Raw genomic sequence first — 25,247 nt, forward strand, 5'->3', positions numbered from 1 at the left:
TTGAGGGCATTCTCTGAGGGCAAACATTGGAATCTAGGGCCTTTCAAAGGCAGAAGCACCTGGTAAACCCTCTGTGCTTTAGTCTGTAAGTGGCTAATCCTTGAAGGGACTATCATCTGGTTTTGATTTATCTTAGACCCTGAATTATCACAGTTCCTGAAATCAGATTAAGATGATCCTGGATTACTAATGCCCCCAGGTATCTGGCAGAAGCAAATGTAAATTCTCTGAAGATTGCATTATCCTAGGCTTCAAATTACTTCTACAAACAATTTAAGAAATATGATGTATTGGGGCTGGCCCCGTGGCCTAGTGGTTAAGTTCAGCACACTCCACTTCAGCAGCCTGGGTTTGATTCCCAGGCGTGGACCTACACCATTCATTGGCAGCCATGCTGTAGTGGTGACCCACATACAAAATAGAGGAGGACTGGCAACAGATGTTAGCTCAGGGTGACTCCTCTTCAGCAAAAAAACAAAAAAAAAAAGAAAAGAAATACGATGTATGGCACTCATTCAAAAACATGATATTAATAATACAATGTCCAGAGGAAGAGCAAGAGGATATGAAGGAAACTGAGGCGAAACAACAGACAATAGAAATAGATCCATAGGGGCTTCAAATACTGGTGTGATCAAACTCAAACTTAAAAAAAAACTATATTTACTATGTTTAGGAGATAAAGGATAAGATTGAGAATTTCAGAGAACTATAAACAAAACTATTTCAGTTTTGAAAAATTATAACAGAAACAATAAAAGAAAAAAATTAGGTGCAGAAAAGTATTTGATAAAATTCATCTATTATGGTTTTAAAACAAAACTCTTAGTAAATAGGGGATAAAAGGGAAATTCCTTAGTCTGATACAGGATATCTACCAAAAATCTGCAGACAGCATACTTAGTGATAAAGTGCTGAACGTGTGCCCTCTGAGATCAGGCACAAAGCAAGACTGCTCCCCGTCACCCCTTCTGTTCAACGTTGTCCTGGAGGTCCTTAGCTAGAGCAGTAAGACAGTAAGGGAAATAAAAGGTATAGGGATTGAAAAGGAAGAAAGAAAACTGTCGTTATCTAAAATGAATGCTTTTCTATGCAGAAAATCAGAGAGAATCTACATTACATGTTAGCAGAGTCATTGTACGAACAGCAACAAACAGAAAATAAAGTTAGAAAAATGCTGTTTACCATACATAAAAATATTAAATTCCTAGGAATAAATCAAACAAAAGGTGTGTAATACCCAAAACATTATAGAGAGAAAAGTAAAGAAGACCTAAATAAGTGAAGGGACATACCATGTTCACTGGTTAGAAAATTCAGTATTATAAAGATATTTGCCCCAAATTGATTTATGGATTCAAAGCAATTACAGTGAAAATCCCAAAGGGTTTTTATTTTTGCAGAGCTTGACAAACTGATTCTATAATTTATGTGGGATGTAAAGTACCAAGGATAGCCAAGACTCTCTTGGAGAACAAGATTGGTGGATTTGCTCAACCAAATATCACAGTATATTAAAAAGTCACATAAAGTAATTAAGACAATCTCATATGAGTGCAAAGATAGATAATTAGGCCAATGGAATAGAATAGCCCAGAAACAGACCCCCACACACTTAAGATATACGACAAATATGGCACTGCAGAGGGGTTGGGAAAGGAAGGTCTTTTCAGTAAATGACATCGGAACAATTAGATATCCATATGGGAAAAAAGAAGAGAACTTGACCCCCCACACAAAAAATAAAAATCAATTCTGGGTGGATAGAATATTTACATGTGAAAGGCAAAGTAGTAAAACTTGTTAATGATAAGATAATCTTAACTTTGTAGTAGGGAAAGATTTCTTTAGTAGGACACAAAAAGCAGGAATTCTTTTAAAAATGGGTAAATTTGACTGCATTAAAATGGAAAGTTCTTTTCCTTAAAAAACACTATTAAGAGAGTGAAAAAGGCGAGGTCCGAGTCGGAGAAGATGTTACTAAGGAAATCAACCAAGAACTCATATCAAGAATATGTAAAGAACACTCTGAAATCATTTTTAAAACTAAGCAAGAAACTTGAAAAGGCATTTTACAAAAGAGGATATCCAAAAGGCTGATAAATGTATGAACAGGTGCTCAGCCTCTTTAGTGATCAGGGAACTACAAATTATAACCATAGTGAATTGCCCCTACTCACCCACCCGGATGATTAATGTGTTGGTGAGAATATGGAACAATTGGAAATCTCATACTCTCAGTGACGCACTCACTTAGGAAAACAGTTTGGCATAGTCAAGTACGCTAAATTGTGCCAAAATGGTACACTGTGTGTGCACCAAAAGATAAGAATGTTCATAGCAGCATAATTCATGATAGCCAAAAATAGACCAAAATGTCCATCCATAGGAGACTGGATAAATAAATTATGGCATATATGCAATGATTTGAATTCTGTTCAGCAATGAAAATTAAGGAACTACAGCTACAAATAAAGCTAAGTTGCATAAACATAGTTTTGAATGTAAGAATCCAGACACAAAAGAATACATACATATTATGTAATTTCATTTAGATGAAGATAAAAAAACAGGCAAAACAAAGCTGTTTAGGGATGCCTGCTTTGTAGTAAAACTAAACAAAACCATGAAACTCAAGATCATGGCTTTTTTGGTGGGGGAGGTATAGGATGATTGGGAGGCTGCTTTCTGGGTGCCGTCAGTGTTCTGTTTCTGGACCTGGGTGGTGGTTACATGAGTTTGCTTTGTGAAAATTCTTTGAACTGTAAATTTTGTGTTTTTTTGCAGTTTTCTCTATGTGTGTTATGGTTCACAGTAGAAAGATATATTTAAAAGAACACCAATAGAACTATTAATAAAGAAGCAGTGGATATCTTCCTATGGGCAAGAAAAAAGAAGTGATATTCTGGTAGTGGTAATTTTCAAAGGTTTTTCCCTGACCTATTTGGTGAAATAGAGGGTGTATTCATTCAGCTCATCACAAAAGCTCTGGGATGAAAGAAAGGTTGTCTGACAATAAGGGGAAAGGGCTTAGGAATAAGGTGAGGACTTCAGAAGAAAAGATGGAAATTCAAAAGAAGGGAATATGCTGGAGGAATGACCAGAGACAAATATAAATTAAGTTCAGGTAACACTGGGCGTGTTGCGAGGAAATAAAGTATATAAACCCAGGTAGGCGATTGGTGCCCAAGTAAAAGTATCTGGGGCTCGGAGTGGAACACCAGCTGAGAAACTCGAGGAGGCTTTAGAAGAGCAAAAGAAACGTGACTCGAGCAGTGATCTCTATAGCAGCACGCACACCCTTCCAGGGAGTATGCGAGACGGTGTAATCGATGGGGTTTATTAAGAATGTATGATAGCCTCTGTTTGTATTTTATTAGGAGTGCATTTATTTTATAGCCCTGATATTTTTATATATGCTTTGTAATGCACAAAACATTTATATAGAAGAACGTATGTTCAATTATGCATTCATTCATTCAACAAATATTATAGAACTACTCTGAGCTTGGCATAATTCTAGGCATCAAGGGTACAGTGGAAAACAAGACAGACAAATCTCTGCCTTCATGGTGGACTTTCTAGTTAATAAGTAGATAGATCCTAAAGGGACAGGTAGTAGCACATGCTGGGTAAAGCAGGAGACAGTGATGGGGATGGGGACTTGTTTACATTGGAAGATCAGGGAGAGCCTCTCCAAGGAGGGCACAGCCGGGCAGAGACCAGAATGAATAACCGAGGGAGCAGGCCAGGGGACTATCCGAGGCAGCTGCATTCCAGGCAGAGGCGGTGTACAAGGAATGTGGGTAGAGGGGCAGAAATGAAGACGGGCTCGGAGGCCAGCTCAGGCCGCAGCCAGTGGCATAAGGCCGGAGGGGTGGGGTGGTGGGAGCAGTCATCCAGGGTGCAGGTAACAAGGGGTGTAGGTAACAAGCCTGTAGAGAATTTGAAAATAAAACCAACTAAAAGTTGATCTGCTTCTTATTGTCATCATGTGCCTGTAATTCTAAACAACATCAGTGATAAAATACTCATCCCCAAAGAGACAGCTCCTCCGTATAGTAGAATTTCAATTAATAAATGTAGAAGAGAAGAGGGCAATAGAAAACTACCATTAAGCACACACCACAGCAATAACTGTTGCAGATAAGATCCATCAGTGGATGCTAAGATTAGTGGGCAAACCTTTGAAGAGAAACAAGATTTTCATAGTTTCAGAGTATCTCTCTCAAGATCTTAACTGCAAAGGGAAAGATGGTAACTTTATAGGGGAGAAACCCAGCAGCCGTCTTCTTAGGCAAGTGATCAAGCTCAACGTACCAATAATAAGATACACTGATATCATGAACTCCTTGATGTGCACTCAGAAGGACACGCTATTTTTTCTGTGGTGTTATTGCCATAGATGCAAAAATGAGATGCATGAGGGACATTCAACAAAATAATTGACCAGTACTCTTCAAAAGTGTCAAGGTCATGGAAGACAAGGGCAGACTGAGGAACTGTCACATGAAGGAGGTTAAAGAGAAATAACAACTCACTGCAGTGTGGGATCCTGTATAGGACCCTGAAACAGAAAAAGCACATAAGTGAAAAACAGGTGAAATCTGAATAAGGGCAATAGTTTATTTAATAGGATTGAACTATTGTTATTTTCCTGGGTTTGATCATTATACTATGGTTATGTGAGACGTTAATGTTAGGGGAAGCTTGGTGAGGGGCATATGAGAATTCTCTGTTATTTATGCAACTTTTCTGTAAGTCTAAACTTAGTTCAAAATAAAAAGGTAAAAAAAATTTTTTTAAGTTTTAAAATCCTCCCTCCTACCAGGGTGAGCCGTTGCCACATCCTCCCAACCCCCTTAGTACACCCCTGCCCGTAGCCCTGCTCAGAACTTGGTGTTTTATTCTAAGTGTGATGGGAATCCTCTGGAAGTTTGAGAGCAGAGGAGTGATGTGATTTGATTTTTATTAACTATATTGGGGATCTTTGCTAATTTTTTTATTATAAGGGTGTCCAATCAAAAAAGTCTTGGAAACTATTAGATAAGGGAATGGTATGAGGAAATTATTTTGCTAAGAGGAAACCCAATGACTTTCTTTAATAAACGAGAAATTATTACACAAATAATTCCATGGTCTGAATGAAAAGATATGTGCTGAAGTTGTGATGTGAGAGGATTTTAGTCAAGAATAAGCATGTCTGTATGTAGACTTGTTCAATCTGGAATTTGTTTCTTAAGGGTTATGTGATCACTCTTCAGTAATTTGATTTAGGAAGTGACTTGTCTACAAGATAGTTTCTCAGAATCACTTTCAACTCTATAATGTTACATTACTCATTCCTCCCTTCTTAAATTTCCTTTTTAAAATGATGTATATAAATGGATTTGTTTAAAGAACTAAACTTTGCATAATCATCTTAGTGTCCACGAAGTTGAACATGGTGTCAGCTAAGAGGTCTCAGACTGGCAGCCTGTGGGCAGAATGTAGCTCACTTAAGTGTTTTGTTTGGCCACCTGGTGCTTTAAAAGAGTTGAAGTCAACATTTTAAAATCAGAGATTTTATATAGTAATCCAGATTTCTATCTTCTCATGAAAAATTGGAAGATGTAGCAACATTGGGCCTACATTCCCGCAGAGCAACAATCAACTGGAGTTGAATTGGGGCAGCCTCCTTTAGATGGGCATGTCCTTTCCAAGCCACCAGAGGCCCCCCATACTGTTCATTTATCTTATACTTTATAGATCATGTTTATATTATATACCTAGTCCCTGTAGGTATTTAAGTTTGGAGCATCTGGATAGATCATGTACCTTCATAATATCCTCTTTTCTTCACCTTTCTAGGAATCCCCCATCCCAGAAGACAAAGACCGTCGATTTGTCTTCTCTTATTTTCTGGCCACCGACATGATCAGTATCTTTGAGCCTCCTGTTCGCAATTCTGGTATCATTGGGGGCAAGTACCTTGGCAGAACTAAAGTTGTCAAACCATACTCATTGGTGGAAAACCCCGTCTACTACAGCCCTAGTGACTTCTTCATTGGTGCTGTGATTGAGGGTAGGTCTGATCACGGGTTAGGCTTTCCTATTAGCCAAGTGAATGGGTTCTTCTTTGGAATTTAATTCAATTAACCCTTGTAGGAGGCAGCTGGGCTGCATTCCAGCTGAGATAAACCTAATCTTGTATAGGGGTACAGTGTCTTAGTCTCCTTCCTTATCAATTAAACTGTAAATTGGTCACATTTGTTGGCTATAAATATAGAGCCTGAGCTTCCTAAACACTAAGCATACTACTACGTATTACTTTAGAGAGCTTTTGAAAGTTCATTAATCTAGGTCACAAGTGCATATCTGTGAATTTGTCATTGGAGGATCAGTATTATTTTACTCCTGACTGCATGATAAAAACATAACCAAGCTAAATGTATTTCTACCCTCTCCTCAGTGTTTGGCCACCGGTTCGTCATCCTTGATACAGACGACTATGTTTTGAAATACATGGAAAGCAATGCTGCCCAGTATTCACCGGAAGCACTCTTGTCAGTTCAGAACCATGTTCGAAAGCGAGAACCTCCCGCACCAGAATTGGAAAAGTATGTTTGACCGTCTAGGGTCCATTCTGGCTTTGGCACATATGAGATATTCAGGAAATAGTTCTTGATCAAATGAATGGGCAATCACATTTTAGATTTTCAGATTTCCCTCACCAAGTGGGAGCTATTAGTCATATACAGAAGGTTCCCTGGGTCCAATATAATAACTAGCAACGTAGAACTTTTTCAACTTCATTTATTTAGCAAATAATTATTAAATGCCTAGTATGTGTCATATACTATCACTAGGCCCTTGGGCTTTTATCAGTAAACAAAATAGACAACAAGTTGTCGCCCTCATGGAGTTGACCTTCTAAGGAGCAGGAGATAGCCAATAAACAGCACAGGTAAATTGAACAGTATATTAGGTGATGAGTGCTATGGAACAGTGGAGGAAAATAAGGGTGATAAGGGTTTCTGGAGGGTGGTGGTGGGTTGCAGTTGATTGGCAGAGGTGGTCAGACTTGAGAAGGTGACATTGAGCAAACACTTAAAGGTAGAGTAGTTAGCTGTGTGGATATCTGGAGGAAGAGCTTTCTACGAAGGGGGAATGGTGATTGCTACGGCCCTGACTAGTAGCGTGCCTAGAAGTAGTGCCTAGAATACTCAAGTAACACTGGCAAGAAGTAGGCCGAGGAGAGTGGCTGGAATGGAGTGAGTGAGAGGAAGGGGAGCAGGCGATGGAGTGAGAAAATTAACAAGGGGCCAGATTGTCTGGGACCTACTAGGTCTTTGGAAAGATGTCGGCTTTTCTCTGAGTGAAATGGAGAGCCACTGTGGGGGTTCTGAGCAGAGGAGTGGCAAGATCTGACATGTTTTTAAAGAACTACCCTGGCTTTTGTGCTGAGAATAGATTAGGAGGGACATTAGGAGAACATGCAGTAATCCAGGCAAGAGATGATGGTGCGTCGACCCAGGTGGTATCGGTGATGGTGGGGAGAAGTGGTCTGATTTTGGATATGTTTTGAAGGTAGAGCCAATGAGACTTCAGCAGTTTATACAGGGGGTGTGAGAGAGAGAGTAGTTAAGGATGACTCCAAGGTTTTTGGCCTGAGCAACTAGAAGAAAGGAGTTGCCATCAGCTGAGATGGGGAAGAAGTGCATCGTGGGTAGAGGAGGTTTTTTTGAGGGGGGAGGATTTCAGTTTTGGATATACTAGGTTTAACACACCTATTAGACATCCAAGTGGAGATCTCAAACAGGCTGTCGGATGTATAAACCTGGAGTGCAGGCGAGAGGTCTGGGCTGGAGATGTACGTGTGGGGGTTGTTGGCATATAGAGGACATTTTAAGCCACAGGACTGGGTGAGATCTCTAAGGGAGTCAGTGTAGATAAAGGAGAGAAGAACTCCAAGGACTGAGCGCTGGCGTCCTCCAACACCATGAGCTCAGAAGAGGAGAGCGAGAAGGATAGCTAGTAAGCAGGAAGACAACCAAAGGGGTGTGGTATCCTGGAAGCCAGATGAGGAGAGTGCAGGCAGCCCTCCCTTTGCACAGAAGTGCGGGACTATAAAAATGACAATCTTAATAATCATAGGAACATTTACTGTTGTTCTGTGACCTTTAAAAATTTTTGTCAAAACCCAAAAGACTCTGATGGTTATAAATTTATAGGGAAATGAAAAAATAGTAAAACTAATTTTTATTCAGTGCACTGTAATTTAAAACATCGGCAACATGGAAAATGAAAATGTTTTATTTCTTTGTAAAAAACGGCTCAAGAGTGGTTTGAACCGCGCTTGCCTTCTTCTCATCGTATAACTTATGATACAGAGTGAACATCTTTTCTGTGCCTTGGTAAACTGTCAGATTCCTTTCTAAGTTTGGATCAACTTCCAACATTTTATATTTTTACTTTCAGTGCTGTGAAATGTCTTCTCGAGTTCCTTTATGACAGTGAAATATCTCAGAGTTGTTTTAATGGGCAGTATTTTCTTGGCATCTGGAATATGTTCACCTTTTCTTTACTATCCCTTTCCTCATTTATGTCAATAAGTGGCCTTCACGGAGTTCCTCTGGCTGCACATCGAGAGTCTCTTGGACGGCAGCCGTGTCAGCATTCCCACAGTCGGCTCTTTCTTCTCTAACTCCATTATGTTTGATTCGAATTTCACTTCTAGAGTTATCACTTTTTGTTTCTTTGCCGCACTTGCATCTTTGTTGGCCAGTTCCCTCATTCAGTTATCCATTTTTATAAAATGTCATGTGAGTTTATCACTGAGAGACAAGGAGGCAACATAGTTACACACTTTGCTTTCTCTGTGTGAACTGAAAAACAGACGCCCACGACCAATCACCAACAGACTTGAAGGAAGTGTTACGACTGTCACGGATTGTGATGCACGTCTGTTACTGATGTAGAGGGTAGTGGACCGAAAACCTGACAGTGAATTTGTACTTGATGCAATTACTCACGGGTAATCAACTGTGGTAACTGAAGTTTGAACCATGTTGTTGAGGGACTGGGTTATTTAACCAAACGGTGGTAACTGAAATTCATGCACGTCGGAACTGTGCCAAGCGAGAAGTGCCTGTATATCAAGGAAGACAGAATGGGGCATTGTGTCAAATGGGGATTTAGCAATGTAGGGGGCGTTGGGGACCCTAATGAGGAGTTTCAGTGGAATGGGAGGGTAGGAAAATCTGATGGGAGTGGATTTAAGAGAGAATGGGGGACTGGCCCAGTGGCGCAGTGGTTGAGTTTGCGCACTCCGCTTCGGCCCCCAGGGTTCGCCAGTTCAGATCCTGGGTGCGGACCTACTCACAGCTCATCAAACCATACTGAGGCGGCATCCCATATAGAAGAGCTACAACTCTAGAACTATGATACAGAACTATGTACGGAGGCTTTAGGGAGAAAAAAGAAAAAAAAAATTGGCAACAGATGTGAGCGCAGGGCCAATCTTCCTCAAAAAAAAAAAAGAGAATGGGAGGAGAGGAATTCGAGATCAGAAGTATGTATCGACAACTCTTTTGAGGAAGTTTGGTGCAAAAGGGAGCAGAAAAATGGGGCAGCAGCTGGCAGAGAAAGTGGAGTTAAGAGAAGGGTTTTTTGTTTATTTGTTTTTAAGATAGAATAAATAACAGCATATTTTTATGTAAGTAGGAATGATTCTGTAGAGAGGGAAATGTTGATAAATGTGTGAGAGAGAGGGGAGATTTGTGGCCTATGTGAGAGAGAATGGAGTTTAGTACACAAATGGAGGAATGGCTTTAGATAGAAGCACCAGTCATTCATCTCGGGCAGTAGTTCTCAAACTGTTTGATCTCAGGACACCTTTATACTCCTAAAAATTATCGAGGACCTCCAAGGGTTTTTGTTTAGGTAGTTTATATCTATTGATATTTACCATGTTAGAAATTATATGTGAGACATTTAAAAATATTTATTAATGTTCTCAAAAGCAATAATAAACTCATTTCATGTTAATACAAATAATATCACTTTCATGAAAAATAACTATTTTTTCCGAAACAAAAAAATTTAGTGAGAAGAGTGGCATTGTTTTACATTTTTCAAATCTCTCTAATGGCTGACTTTATTAATAGAAGACAGCTGGATTTTCATCTGCTTCTATACTGAGCCTTCTGCAATATCATTCATCATGTAACTTTTGGAAAACTCTACTGTGCATTTGTGAGAAAATAAAAGTGAGAAAGCAAAGAAGGATTTAGTATTATTATGAGAATAGTTTTGACTGTAAGACCCCCAAAGAGTCTCGGGAACCTCCAGGGGTCCTGGGATTTCTCTTTGAAACCTTGATCTGTGGTAACAGGCAGGAAGGCAGAGTGTGTGGGTACAGATGCTGGTAGGGGTGGATGTGGCTGAGGGGTCCTGCTGATTGTTTCATTGTTTTCAGTGTAGTAGTGCAGTGGGAAGAATGAGACGGGAGATGTTGGAAGTTTGCAGTGGGAAGAATGAGACGGGAGATGTTGAAAGTTTGCAGTGGGAAGAATGAGACGGGAGATGTTGGAAGTTTCAGGAGAGAGGAAACGTTGTGAAATGCTCTATTCTATTGACTATGTAAATTAAATAAAATGAATAGAGAAATAAAATGAAAATAAATACAGATTATATCTACTAAGAAATAAAAACCAACAATTATAATTGATACCATCAATTAAAAAATGCATCCTGATTCCAGAGATGTAAAAAATGTTGTCTCAGGACTGATTAAATATGGCCAGTGTCTCAGAAAGTGGGAGGACGAATGGACTAGAGAAGCATAATTTGGTGGCTGGGCAGCATTAAGTGCTGAGTTGAGATTCGTGGTCATACATTTAATTCATGTACTTCTCATAAGTTTTTTTCCTGTAATTTTCCCCCATGTGTGCAAATACCAGCAACACTGGAAAGCTGCTTGCTTTGGCATACTACCAGTAGAATCTTTTTTTTTTTTCCCTGACTTAGTTATGAGGAAAAGATAGCACTATGGCACTTAGAATAAGATACCAATAAAACAAAGAGAAATTCAAGTTCTGGGTTAAGAGATCCACTGCTATTCTTATTTTGATCCTCACCTTCCCTCTCTTGTAATGGGTCAGAAGATGACTGAGAGAAAATGCTCAAAGATGATGTGGATCCAAGGGTCATGCCTTCCATCTTCTAGCCATTCTGTCTTTGGCTTCTAACTCCTCCCCTCTGGTAAGAATCCCACTCTAAGGAAATACAAATCCTTTATTTGACTAATCATTTCTAAGATTAATGAAAGAGGATCCCAAGTACTTGTCAGGCCTAAGTACTTTTTATATCAAGTGTCAATTACAGGATGATGAAATTTGGGGTTAGCTGTTTTCTTTCTCTGAGCCAGAAAATTAAAATAGTGCATGAGTAATTGAGTATTGACTTCATCTGAAGTTCTTTTGGGTCCTCATTGTAATATATTGAACTCAGGCTTTCAGATAACAAATGGTCATAAATCCAGCCCTCTCCGTGGAGTCTACGGATGTGAGCAGCATAAACACACGCATGGGTTCATATATATTATTCTTGTTCTGTTAGCTTATTTGTGCTCTGCAGCTTCAAGAGGACCCTCCTCCCCGATCAGTGATCCTTTTAATCCTCTCTTTTTCACTTGCAGCCACTTTTCCCATGTAGACATTTCCAACTGTTCTCATCTCTTCTTCCATTTCCTTTAAGCCTCGGGCTCCTCCATATTCACCTTGCTGTTGGTGTCAAATATAAGATCAAAGGGTCCAATGCGAGCTGCTTCAGTTTTCCACTCTTCACCTTAGAACGTTTCTGTGCTGTCACTCATCTTCTCTTTACCTTCTTGTCGGAGAAGAGTAGCTCCTATTTCTCCAAATCTAAATCTTCTATTTTGTGTCTAACCGCCTCCTTTCTGACCGCTCCCGTATCCAAACACTCTTCGTAAATTGCTTTCTTAAAGGTCATCGATTGTTTCCAAATCTAATGGTCTCATGTCATTTATTCATTAATTTAACAGACGTCTGAGCTTGCACCATGTGCCAGACCTTAATAAATGCTTAGGCAAACGGATGAGAGAATAGGGAGCTCACAGTCTAGGGCAGGAGTTGGCAAGGTTTTTTGTAAAGAGGTGGGTAGTAAATAGTTTAGGCTTTGTGGGCCATACCATCTCTGTTGTAACTACTCAACTCTGCCCTCCTAGGGTGAAAGCAGCCATAGACAATGTGTAAATGAATGGGTGTGGCTGTGTTACAATTAACTTTTATTTAGAAAAACAGGCAGCAGCCTGGCTTTGCCCTGTGGGCTGAAGTTTGCCAACCCCCTGGTCTAGTGTTTAGCCTTTTTGGGGTTTTTTTTTTGGTGAGGAAGATTGGCCCTGAGCTAACATCCATTGCCAATCCTCCTCTTTTTGCTGGAGGAATATTGGCCCTGAGCTAACATCTGTCCCCATCTTCCTCTATCTTGTATGTGGGATGCCGCCACAGCGTGGTTTGATGAGCCATGTGTAGGTCTGTGCCCGAGATCCGAACCCACAAACCCTGAGCCACCGAAGCGTAGTGTGTGAACTTATCGGCTGCGCCACTGGGCTGGCCCCTAGCGTTTAGCCTTTTTGATCTACCTATAATATAACACTCCTTACCCCCTTCGTTTTGAAACCCTTTCTTTTGAGTTCTAATAGTCAGAGTCTCGCATACTCCTCCTGCTTCTCCGGAAGCCTGTTCTTTGTTTTGTATCTTCTTCCTACTTCTGTCTCCCAGGTTGGTGTTTCTCAGGGTCCTGATTTTGGTCCTCTTGTTTGCTTTCTCTAAACTCTTGAAATCTCATCTCATCTACCTGCAGAGTGGCTAAATAAGTTGCTCTCCATCCTGACCATTCTCCTGATAATATTCCTAGATGCCTGTCTGCCTGTTGGCTGTGTCACCAGTACCTCACACTTGGCACAACTAAAAATGAAACCATTGTCGTTTTCATCTTTCTGGCACCCCTGCTCTTCCTTTTTCCTGTTCATCTGCCTCATCGAGTTGTGGTAACAACAAGCTGTGATAACATATGTAAAGCGCCAGCACGGTGTCTGGCACGCAGGAGACAAGCAGTAACTGTTAGCGCCTCTTTCTCCTAATCACATCAGAGTTCCATTTACCCTGATTTGAACCTTGGAGATTCCTTTGACCTCTTCTATTTTCCATCAACTCAATAAGCTGCTAATTTCTTTTACTTTATTCTACAATATCTCTTGCCTCTGACTTCTCCTTTTCATTCCCACCACCATTTCCTAATTTAAAGCACTCAATCAGTTAGGAGTTGCATTTGTCTGCACATAACAACAACAACAATAACAACAGAAACAAATTTCCATTAGCTCAACCCAGTGGAGTTTTATGTTTCTCCTGGAACACAGTGTCTGGAGGGAAGCAGTCCGGCTGGTGAGATGGCTTTACGATGCCAGCAGAGCCCTGACTTTTTCTCTCTCTCTCCTCAGACGTCCTTAGCAAGTAGTTTTTGTCCTCATGCTTTTTACTCTGTGCCCACAAAGTGAGTGTTCCATGTCCAGCATTGCGTCTGTATTCCAGGCGGGAAGAAGGGGAAGGACAAAGGGTAAAAGACTGAAAAGCCAATCTCACCATGTCTTTCCTGTTTTTGAAGGGCTTATCCAGAAGCCCCACCTAGCAAATTCTGCTTACATCTCATTGTCTGGGCTGTGTCACACAGCCACTCCTAATTGCTGCTCCAAACAAAAGAAGGGCTCTATTAGGAAGAAGAAGAGGATGAATATTGGGCAGGTAACCACCAGTGCCTGCCACACTCCCACGCCTGCTTGCCTAGGCTTCCACAGTGCCTCCTAATTCATCTTCCCACCTCCACTCTCTTTCCTCCTCAATCCACGTCACACACTGTTACCAGACCAGCCATCCATTCGAAATTGGCTCCGAATTCATCATACTCCCTCCTCCCCCAGTTTTATTGAGGTGTAATTGACAAATAGTGTATATATTTAAAGTGTACGATGTGATGATTTGATATACTTTGTGAAATGATTAATTAATTAACACATCCATCATCTCACATAGTTACCATTTAATTTTGTGTGTGTATGGAGGGAAAACTTAAGAGCTACTGTCTTAGCAAATTTCAAGTATACAGTACAGTATTATTAACTGTAGTCACCATGCTGTACATTGTATCCCCAGAACTTATTCATCTCATATCTGAAAGTTTGTACCCTTTGACCAACATCTCCCCTTTTTCCCTAAACCCTAGCCCCTGGTAACCATCCTTCTACTCTGTTTCTATGAGTTTGATTTTTTTTAGATATAAGTGAGATCATACAGTATTTCTCTTTCTCTATCTGGGCTATTTCACTCAACATAATGTCCTTCAGGTTCATCCATGTCGTCACAAATGGCAGGATTTCCTTCGTTTTTATGGCTGAATAATATTCCTCTGTGTGTGTCACATTTTTTTAAATCTTTTCATCTGTCGATGGACATTTAGGTTGTTTCCATACTTGGCTATTGTGAGTAATGCTGCAGTGAACGGTGCAGATGTCTGTCTGAGATACTAATTTTGTTTCCATCAGATGTATATTCAGAAGTGTGATTGCTGGATCATATGTTAGCTCTATTTTTAATTTTTTGGCTGTTTTCCATAATGGTTGCATCAGTTCCCACTGTTGGTGGGAATGTACAGGGTTCCTTTTTTCTACATCCTGGACAACTTATTTCTTGCCTTTTTTTTGTGTGTGTGAGGAAGATTAGCCCTGAGCTAACATCTGTTGCCAATCCTCCTCTTTTTGCTGAGGAAGATTGGCCCTGGGCTAACGTCTGTGCCCATTTTCCTCTACTTTATACAGGACGCCGCCACAGCATGGCTCTACAAGCGGTGCGTTGGTGCGCGCCTGGGATCCGAACCGGCGAACCCCGGGCCGCCGCAGCGGAGCACACGCACTTAACTGCTGCGCCACCAGTCCGGCCCCCTCTCTTGTTTTTTTTGATAGTAGCCATCCTAACAGGTGTGAGGTGACATCTCATTGTGGTTTTGATTTGCATTTCCCTGATGGTTAGTGATGTTGAGCACCTTTTTACGTACCTGTTGACCATTTGTGTGTCCTCTTTGGAAAAACGTCTACTCAGGTGTTTTGCCCATTTTTTCATCAGATTGTTTGGGTTTTTTTGCTGTTGAGTTGTGTGAGTCCCTTATATATTTTAGATATTAACCCCTTATCAGATATATGGCTATGGCCTGAATGTTTGTGTACCTCCAAAATTCATGTGTTGAAATCCTGATGCCTCACGTGATGGCATTAAGAGGTGGGGCCTTGGGAGGTGATCATAGCTCTCGCTCATGAATGGGATTAGCGCCTTAATAAAAGAGGCCCCAGAGAGTTGGCAAGCCCCCTTCCACCATGTGAGGACACAGTGAGAAGGTGCTGGTGTGAAGCAGGAAGAGAGCTCTTTCCAGCCTCCAGAACTGTGAGAAATAAAATTCTGTGTTCATAAGCTACCCAGTCTCTGGTGTTTTGTTACAGCAGCCCGAATGGACTAGAACAGTTTGTAAATATTTTCTCCTGTTCTGTAGGTTGACTGTTAATTTTGGTGATTGTTTACTTTGCTGTGCAGAAGCTTTTTAGTTTGATATAGTTCCACTTGTTTATTTTTGCTTTTGTTGCCTGTGCTTTGGGTGTTGTATCTAAAAAATCATTGCCAAGACCCACGTCAAGGAGCTTTTTTGCTATGTTTTATTCTAGGAGTTTTACAGTTTCAGGTATTACAGTTAAGCCCTCAATCCATTTTGAGTTAATTTTTGTGAATTGTATAAAATAGGGATCCAGTTTCATTCTTTTGCATGTGGATATCCAGTTTCCCAGCACCATTTATCGAAGAGACTCTACTGTCCCCATTGTGTATCCTGGGCTACCTTGTCAAAGATTAGTTGACCATAATATGTGAGTTTATTTTTGGGCTGTCTATTCTGTTCCATTGGTTTATGTGTCTGTTTTTAGGCCGGTACCATCCTGTTTTGATCATTGTAGCTTTGTAATGTAATTTGAAATCAGAAAGTGTGACACTCCCAGCTTTGTTCTTCTTTCTCAAGATTGCTTTGGCTATTTGGGATCTTCTGTGGTTCCAGATCAATTTTAGGATTTCTTTTCTATTTCTGTGGAAAATGCCATTGGAATTTTGACAGGGATTGCATTGAATCTACATACTATTGTAGATCACTTTGAATAGTATGTGCATTTTAACGATAGTAATTTTTACAATCCAAGAACACAAGATTTATTTGTGTCTTCTTCATTTTCTTTCATCAATGTCTTATAGTTTTCAATGTACAGGTCTTTCACTTCCTGGGTTAAATTTATTCCTAAGTATTTTATTGTTTTTGATGCTATTGCAAATAAAAGTTTTCTTAAGTTCTGTTTCAGATAGTTTCGTAATTTCTCTTTCAACTGATTTTATATCCTTGATTTTATATCCTGGAACCTTACTGAATTCGTTGTCTGGTTCTAACAGTTTTTGGTGGAGTTTTTAGGGTTTTCTATATATAAGAGCATGTCCTCTGCAAACAGAGATGATTCTACTTCTTCCTTTCCTATTTGGGTGCCTTATATTTCTTTGTCTTGCCTAATTGCTCTTGCTAGGTCTGTGTTGAATAGAAGTGGCGGGAGTGGGCATCCTTGTTTTATTCACTATTGGGTTTGCTGTTAGCTGTGGGCTTGTCATATGTAGCCTTTATAATGTTGAGGTACATTCCTTATATACCTAATTTGTTGAGAGTTTTACATGAAGGATGTTGAATTTTGTCAAATGCTTTTTCTGTATCTATTGAGATTATATGATTTTTATCCTTCATTCTGTTAATGTGGTGTATCACATATATTGGTTTGTGTATGTTGACCCATCCTTGCATACCAAGGATAAATCCCACTTGATCGTGGTGTGTGATCCTTTTAATGTTCTGTTGAATTCGGTTTGCTAGTATTTTGTTGAGGATTTTTGCATCTATGTTCACCAGGGATATTGACCAGTAATTTTCTTTGCCTGTAGTGTCTTTGTCTGGCTTTAGTATCAGGGTAGTGCTGGCCTTGCAATATGAATTTGGGAGTGTTCCCTCCTCTTCAGTTTTTTGGAAGAGTTTGAGAAGGATTGGTATTAATTCTTCTTTAAATGTTTGGTAGAATTCACCAGTGAAGCCATCTGGTCCTGGGTATTTTTTTGTTGTTAGAATTTTGATTACTGATTCAATCTCCTTACTTGTTATTGATTTGTTTAAATTTTCTATTTCTTCATGATTCAGTCTTGGCAGGTTGTATGTTTCTAGGAATTTTTTGTTTGTTCATGTCTAGGAATTTATCCTTTTTTCCAAGGTTATCCAATTTGTTGATATATAATTGTTCATAGTTGTCTCTTATGATCCTTCTATTTCTGTGGTGTCAGTTGTAATGTCTCCCCTTTCATTTCCGATTTTGAGTCTTCTGTCTTTTTTTCTTAATTAGTCTAGCTAAAAGTTTGTCAATTTTGTTTATCTTTTTAAAAAAACAGCTTAGTTTTGTTGATCTTTTCTATCATTTTGCTTGTCTCTATTTCATTTATTTCTGCTCTGATCTTTATTGTTTCCTTTTTTCTGCTAACTTTGGGCTTAGTTTTTTCCTTCTTTTTCTAGTTTCTTGAAATATAAAGTTAGGTTGTTTATTTGAAATCTGTTTTCTTAATGTAGGCATTTATCACTATAAAATTCCCTCTTGGAACTGTGTTTGCTACATCCTATAAGTTTTGGTATATTGTATTTCCATTTTTGTTTATTTCAAAATATTTTTTGATTTCCCTTTTGATTCTCTTTGATTTCTTGATTATATTACTTTTAAGAGGTTGTCATCACTTAAAAACAAAATTCTAAAGTTCTTAGTCTGATATCCAAGAACCTCCATAGTGTGGCTCCAAATGACCATCTGACTGAGAGTTCTAGCTTACCTTTCTGCACACTCTGCCCTCCAGACAAACAGGTTTATTATATTAACCTCAAGCATTCCTTTCTTCATGACTTTTCCAGGCTGTTCCCATTGTCTGCAGTTCCTTTATTTCGTTCTACAGGTCTAAGCCCTCACATCCTTCAAGGCCTAGGTCAAATGCTACCTCCTAGATCAGCCCTTCCTGATCCTCTCATCCTCTGTACCTCTCTTAAAATGGTAATGGTCGGGCCGGCCCGGTGGCTTAGTGGTTGGGTGCGCGCGCTCCGCGGCTGGCGGCCCGGGTTCGGATCCCGGGTGCACACCGACGCACCGCTTCTCCAGCCATGCTGAGGCCGCGTCCCACATACAGCAACTAGAAGGATGTGCAACTATGACATACAACTATCTACTGGGGGGCTTTGGGGAAAAAAAAGGAGGAGGATTGGCAATAGATGTTAGCTCAGGGCCAGTCTTCCTCAGCAAAAAAAAAGAGGAGGATTACCATGGATGTTAGCTCAGGGCTGATCTCTCTCACACACACACAAAAAAAATGGTAATGGTCATTTTTCTCCCATCTGTTAGCGATTTTAAAGTCTGTGTCTTAACTCCCCTTCTGGAGAGCAGGGATCCTTACTAAAAACAGGTTCCTTGTTACACTCAACAGTTTATTCTAAAGCTAGCATTGAGCCATACATGTTCAATTAATAGTTGTTAGATGAGTGAATGACTATTTCTACTAGGACTGTCAAATGAACTTTGTTCAAAGCTAACATTTGTGTGTGTCTGCTATGTCAGGCATTAAGTACTTTATATGTAATAACTCATTTAATTCTCACAACAATCTTTATGAGGTGGCTTCCCTTAAAAACTAATGTATTACAGATAAGGAAGCTGAAGCACAGAGCAGTTAAGAATCTACTCAACATCATGCAGTCTTTAAGTGGCAAAGCTGAGATTTTGAACCAGGTAGATTCTAGAGCCCGTACTCTTAACTACAATTTGTTCTGCCTCACCAAAGAAAAGCACCCAGAAATCGGGGATGTTCTTATTCAGCTCCCTGACTGCCTGAAGCGCTCTAGGCAAATGACTGCCTGTCCTGGGAGTGGCTTTACCTTCACTGGGGCAAAGGGGAGGCCCTGGATTATGGATCAAGGATAAGGTTAGGCCAAGGGGTCGACGCTGAACCTCTGCGATCGAAATGGCCACACTTTAGAGTTTTAGCACATTGTTGGTATCAAAGAGTTGCCCACCACCAAAAACAAAAGAAAAAAACTGTAATAAAGAAAGAACAAGATTGTTTGCTTTTTAAGAAAATATGTGAATTCCATTTAGTTCTTGCTAAGCGGAGGGCTTTGCCCGAGTGCTTGTAGGAAAATATTCTAAGAGTGGACTGAAGACCATGACGTCTCTCTTGCCTGTGAGAGACGAATCACCCTATAAAATTCACGTTTGCGTTTATGGAAAGTAAAGGAGGGGCATTAGAGGGCCTTCACGGAGTCTGCACCTAGCATGTTGGGAATCCAGCCACCTCTCTCAGTTGGTAGTCCCTGTTATGGATTACCAGCCAGCCCCTGTGTTCCCTTGTTAACCTGTGGAACAAACCTTACCCTGGGTCTTGCAGCTCTCCCCCACAACAGGCTGTGGCTTGGGCCTCACAATAGTGTGGGGGCTGTAACTTTAACTAGCTCTGTCTCCATTAGTACCACCTGTTGCAAGCTCTCTCTGAATTGACTCCATCTTACTCAAAGGCAGCAGATTGCCGCGGGCATGTCCCCTGTTGTATGAAGCAGTATGGGTATCTGGCTTCTTCAGGGAACAGGAGTTATCTTCTCTTTCACGAAATGATTGGATGATCACATTTTAAATTTATATGCTCCCTGGCTCTAACTCCTGGGGAGATACGGAACATTGAGGTTTGACTGCTTTCTGCCACTAAAATAGCTCCCTGGCAGTCATTCATAATTTAGTGTATATGGTTGGAGTTATACCCATCAGATAAACATATTCTGCTTCTATAATAAATAATGCCAGATAGCATTTTGACACTGGAGAGTCTTATTACAATTTTTGTTGTTTTTGTCTTACTACAAAAGTAATACATGCCCAGAATAAAAACATTAAGGGAGTACAAATTTAGGAAATACAAATAGAAATAAGCAAAAATATTTCTTAAAATCCCATAACCCAGAGATCACTACTTCTAATATTTTGTTTTAATATGTATATAAAATGAAATAATTCTGTAATAACATTTTACCAGCTTTGTTCACTGTATAGTATATCATGAACATTTCTGATATCGTGAAATATTTTATGGGGCACTGATAATTTTTGAGTAGGTGTTATATTCACGTGGGTTATATATATATATGAAGGGACCAATGAAAAGCTTTGCTCCCACCTCATCTTCCATCTGCCTACTTGTTATCCTCCCTTCTCTGTAGGTAACTACCTCTTTCATGGGTTTTTGAATATCTTCTCAGAGTTTCTTTGCACAATATAAGCAAATTTAAATAGATATTCCCATTCCCTCCACAACTTTTACACAAAAGGTAGCATTCTACACACAGTTGTGCACCTTAATTTTCTCACTAACAATTTATCTTTCTACGGTTTCTGCAACATTGTCAATGCTGTGTTATTATATTGCCTGATTGCAGTGTATATTATTTAACCAATTCCTGATTTTTGGACAATTTTTTGGACATTTAGGTTGTCTCAAAATAGCTTTATAGATGTGTCTTTGTATACAACTTCTGATTATTTCCTTAGGATAAATTATTTGAAATTCTTTGCTGGGCTTTTGCTTCATGTTTCCAAATTGTTCCTGAAAGGTTACCACTTTATTCCTCCTCCAGCAAGAATCACCAGCAGGTAAAAAGGGAAATGAGTGAAAAGGCTATTTGAAACAGTGAACTGTTTTAAATATTATGTATAAGAAAAACTAGGAACAAAGAAGCACTAGTGCGTTGGTATTGTGCACGAATGGAAGGAGAGGGGTCATTGAGAGGTGGTTGGGCGGACTGGAGAGAACACGTTAGAACGCGAGTGAGGTGTCTGTTCTGGTCTTGCCTCTGACATGAGATCTGGGATAAGTCACTGAGTCTGTTTTCTCATCGTTGAAAAAGGGAGGAGAGCTTACTGAGTTTATTTGGGCCTCATTTTGTTCCCAAATGGATTTATGAGGATGAAACATGAGAGAATCCTTTCCAGCTCTAAAATTCTTTAATTTTATAATTGTACCTTCATGTTCAGAGGAAATAAAGATCAGGCTTCTGCTTCTCTTGGTTGTGATTTGCAGGGATAGACCTCCCTCTTCCTAATGCTCGGGGTTACCAGTCTCCATTCATTTCAGTAAATACTAGGCCTAAACTTCTCAGCCCATCACATGGGGCAGTCTCTTAACTTCCATAGATAGCCTTCCACAAAATGCAGAGTGAAATCGGAGAGGGGATGTTAAAAATGCAAGAGATTCCTGACTGCAGAGTTACAGTTAAATATTTTTTAAACTCAGACATTTGTTTTTAGACGATGTAACATGGAGGATGTAGGTCTGCAATGGCATTACCAGGCAGTCGTGTGACCCCACAAACAAGGAACTCGGGCGGCGGTGGTGGTGGATTTTGCTCCTTGTGGTGCAGTGATTTAACAGATGGCAGCAGGGGAGGCTGAGCTTCAGTTCAAAAGCTGCCCCTAGTCAGGCCTTCCTGATGTGGGGGTCAGCCATCAGCCAGCCCCTGCAGGCAAGTGTTCAGTTACTGGGCTGCTCAGCATCAAAGCTGTTTCTCATTAGAAGCTTCCCCGACTTCACCAAGTGAGAACTTTGGTCACCAAGATAGGTCAAGAATAAATACCTTGTCCAGTCATTTTCTTCCTTTCTCTACAGCAAGCAGACTGAAGTGGATCCAGGCGTGCAAGAACTGGAAGCATTAATAGACACAATCCAGAAGCAGCTGAAGGATCATCCATGCAAAGACGGCATTCGTGAGGCATTTCAAGTTTATGACAAGGAAGCTTCAGGATATGTGGACAAAGAGATGTTCTTTAAAATCTGTGACTCTCTTAACGTCCCAGTTGATGATTCCTTGATCAAGGAGGTCAGTTCGAGTTACTCCTGGGTGGATCGCAGAGGCTGAGTGCCGTTCATTCTCTCCTGAAGGCAGTTGCATGTGTATTTCGTTTTAACAGAGGAAGATCGAGGGTGGTGAAATCAGATCTCCTAGTCTATCCCAATTATAGTATTTCCCCTTGACGCTAGCACTGGTGTTCCTCTCTAGTTGCTGTTGCAGGGCATCTCTTTAAGGGGGTGTGGGGCTGGACAGCACAGAGTGGCTGGTGAACATATCGGGGCAGAAGGAGGGCAGCAGAGGTGATTATGGAGGGGCAGCTGCCAAGGGGGACTCAAAGGCAGCTGGATTGAACATGTTGGCGGGCAGCCTTTGACACCTGTCACAGCCCATCAGTAGGGCCAGCATGGAAGAGGGCATGACCGCTGCCCAGGGACACATGGCCAGCTGCACACGGAGGAACGACACAGACATTCTCCTCCTAGAATTTTCACTGAATGAGTTGAAGAGGGCGTTTCATGCCTTTTTTATTATAAAAAGGGTTTCCCTAAAAGTCAGAACAAAGTTTCTCCCACAATTGCCAACGACTGTGGCTTATTACCACTGAGACATTCTCACCGATTAAGAACACTGAGGTGCTACTGTAGACCTTCTTAAAGATCTTGGAGCAGAAAGAATGTTCAGAAGTTAAGACTCATGTAGAGAAGGCTTTTGTGTAGGCCTAGAGTGACTAGGGTAGAGACAAGAATTTGTTGTAGACAGAACATTAGCAAGGAGCGGGGGAGGCAGATAGAAAGGTATTGGTCCACGTGGCCAAACACCCATTTAGCTTCCCAAATTTCTAATGACCGCATGCCCAGATTTTGATTTTTAAGTCATTTGTACTATCTGTGACCTGATATGGGAGAGAGGAATTGCCATCAGTGGGAAGTCGGCAAGGAAAGGCGTGGGTGGGATGGATTTGCACATGTCATGAAGGCACCAGAGCAGATCAGTCTACCACCACTCACAGCAGAGTTTCAGGGGACGTGGTTTGAGCAGTGACATAACTAGGTTCTTCTACTAGGTATTAGGCTGTGATAACAGCAACGTGCTATTTTAAAGAGTCTTACTGTGCACAAAGTGGGTGGAAAAGTCTTGTATTTGAATATAAAAAAAATTAAAAGTGCTTTGGAAATGACAATGTCCTTATAAATACAAATGTTAGTCCTGAAATCCTGGGCAGGCCACTCACTCCATCTGAGCTTTGATTTCATAAAGTGTAAGATGGGGATGATGTCTGACAGGATCATTTCACAGGATCATTTCAGAATTCAACTGAGGATATAAAGACTCGGAGCTGGTGTACAAAGGCTGGGGATCATGATTAATAAGCGCGCTGCAGTTAAGCAGAGGGCAGCCCTGCGTGTCTGTCTCACTGCTCTCTCTGCTCTCTCTGCAGTTAATCAGGATGTGCTCTCACGGAGAAGACAAGATCGACTACTATAACTTTGTTCGTGCTTTCTCCAACTGACCTGCTGCTGAGAGAATGCAGTACAGTTTTTTGAGGTTGGACCTACACTTTGAAATATACCTTGTACCCTTTATAGAAGCATTTACGGAGCTCTTGAAATTGTATTTCTTTTTTGGTTCTTCTGTTTCCCTACTACTGAAGTCTAAATTAAACTGGGTCTTGTAGGAGCTAAGATTGGTGCCTTATTTAGGGAGGAAGGGGTGGGGGTGTCATGATGGTTAATTTTATGTGTCAACTTGACTGGACCATGGGTGCCTAGATATTTGGTCACACACTATATTGGGTGTGTCTGTGAGGACCTTCTTGGATGAGATTAACATGTGAATTGGTAGACTGAGCAAATTGCCCTCCCCAGTTGGTGGACCTCATCCAGTCCATTAAAGGCCTGAATAGAATAAAAAGGCTGACCCTTTCCCAAGTAAGAGAGAATTCTTCCTGCCTGTCTTCGAACTGTGACATCAGCTTTTTCCTGCCTTCGGACTCAAACTGAAGCATCGGCTCTTCCTGGGTCTCAAGCTTGCTGGCCTTTGGACTGTACAACACCATCAGCTCTCCTGGTTCTCAGGCCTTCGGACTGGACTGGAACTACATCATCGCTCTCATGGGTCTCCAGCTTGCTGACTGCAAATCTTGGGACTTGTCAGCCTCCATAATTGCGTGAGCCATTTCCTTATAATAAATCTCTTTCTCTCTATATATACATCCTATTGGTTCTGTCTCTCTGGAGAACCCTAATACAGGTTTACAATGATTAAGAGCAGGAAGAAAGATAGCATTTGCTAGAAGCATCATTTGGGTTGTTGGAAATAAGCACACAGTCCCAGTATTGCTGGTACCAATGCCCTCACCCCCCAACTGCCTGCTCGCCCTAGTATTGTAGGGAAATACACCACATTTTTCAAACTGTGGTGCTAGGGCCATAAGTAGGACCTGTATTTTTTAAAAAGTGGAATAGAAGAGAAAATATCAGAGTGTGTACACACAGTAGGGTATGTATTGTTTCACCCAACAGAAGTAGGGTGAAACTTCTGTTTCAACTGAGTATGTATTTACTGGGTCATGATGTAAAATGTATTTCTTGATGTAGATTGTAGTAAAAAAAAATTTTTTAGAAAAACTCTGCATTTAGAGAGCCTGGCCTTGAGATGGGAGGAAAAGACTAGTAGCAGTGACTGGTTTTCTAATGAGCTGACAGAGTTCTCAGAAGCAGGGCTGCTCCCTAGGTGAAGGCAGCCACCAACTTCATCTTAATAAATGCCATCTCAGACTCCTCCCTGCCACCTAACAAGTGGTATAAACGAGGATGGAGTTACATAGGACCCGGACGCCTGGCCCTCTGAACTCGTGCAGAACGTCCCTTGATTTTTCCTCTCCTGATGAGCCAAGCCACCTCTACCAGCTTCTGAAGAGGGCTGCACATGCATTAGGTGACTCCTCCTTTTCTGCTCCAGGTTGATATCTCAAGAATAACCAGGTTTTGTTTGGTTTTCCCTAGTCACTCATAACTATTAAAAACTGTTAAAAAAACTAATTTTTAAAAATAGAAATACCTTATGATCCAGCTATCCCACTACTGGGTATCTACCCAACGAACCTGAAATCAACAATCCAAAGAGGCTTATGCACCCCTATGTTCACCGCAACATTATTCACTATAGCCAAGACATGGAGGCCACCCGAGTGTCCCTCGACT

The 25,247-nt window shown here is 40.7% G+C and overlaps 1 protein-coding gene across 1 annotated transcript in view; it reads left to right on the top strand.

Moving 5' to 3' along the window:
• Window positions 1–24,296, top strand: part of EFHC1 (EF-hand domain containing 1) — a 62,485-nt gene extending 38,189 nt beyond the window's left edge. Inside the window, exons 8-11 of the mRNA XM_004424025.3 lie at window positions 5,851–6,064; window positions 6,452–6,599; window positions 21,861–22,071; window positions 23,483–24,296. Coding sequence (XP_004424082.1) covers window positions 5,851–6,064; window positions 6,452–6,599; window positions 21,861–22,071; window positions 23,483–23,554 — 645 coding nt within the window. The 3' untranslated portion in view covers window positions 23,555–24,296. The remainder of the gene's footprint in view (window positions 1–5,850; window positions 6,065–6,451; window positions 6,600–21,860; window positions 22,072–23,482) is intronic.
• The last annotated feature ends 951 nt before the right edge of the window (window positions 24,297–25,247 follow it).

This window comes from Ceratotherium simum, chromosome 13 (assembly GCF_057802395.1).
Source record: "Ceratotherium simum simum isolate JZ-2026a chromosome 13, ASM5780239v1, whole genome shotgun sequence".
NCBI lineage: Eukaryota > Metazoa > Chordata > Mammalia > Perissodactyla > Rhinocerotidae > Ceratotherium > Ceratotherium simum.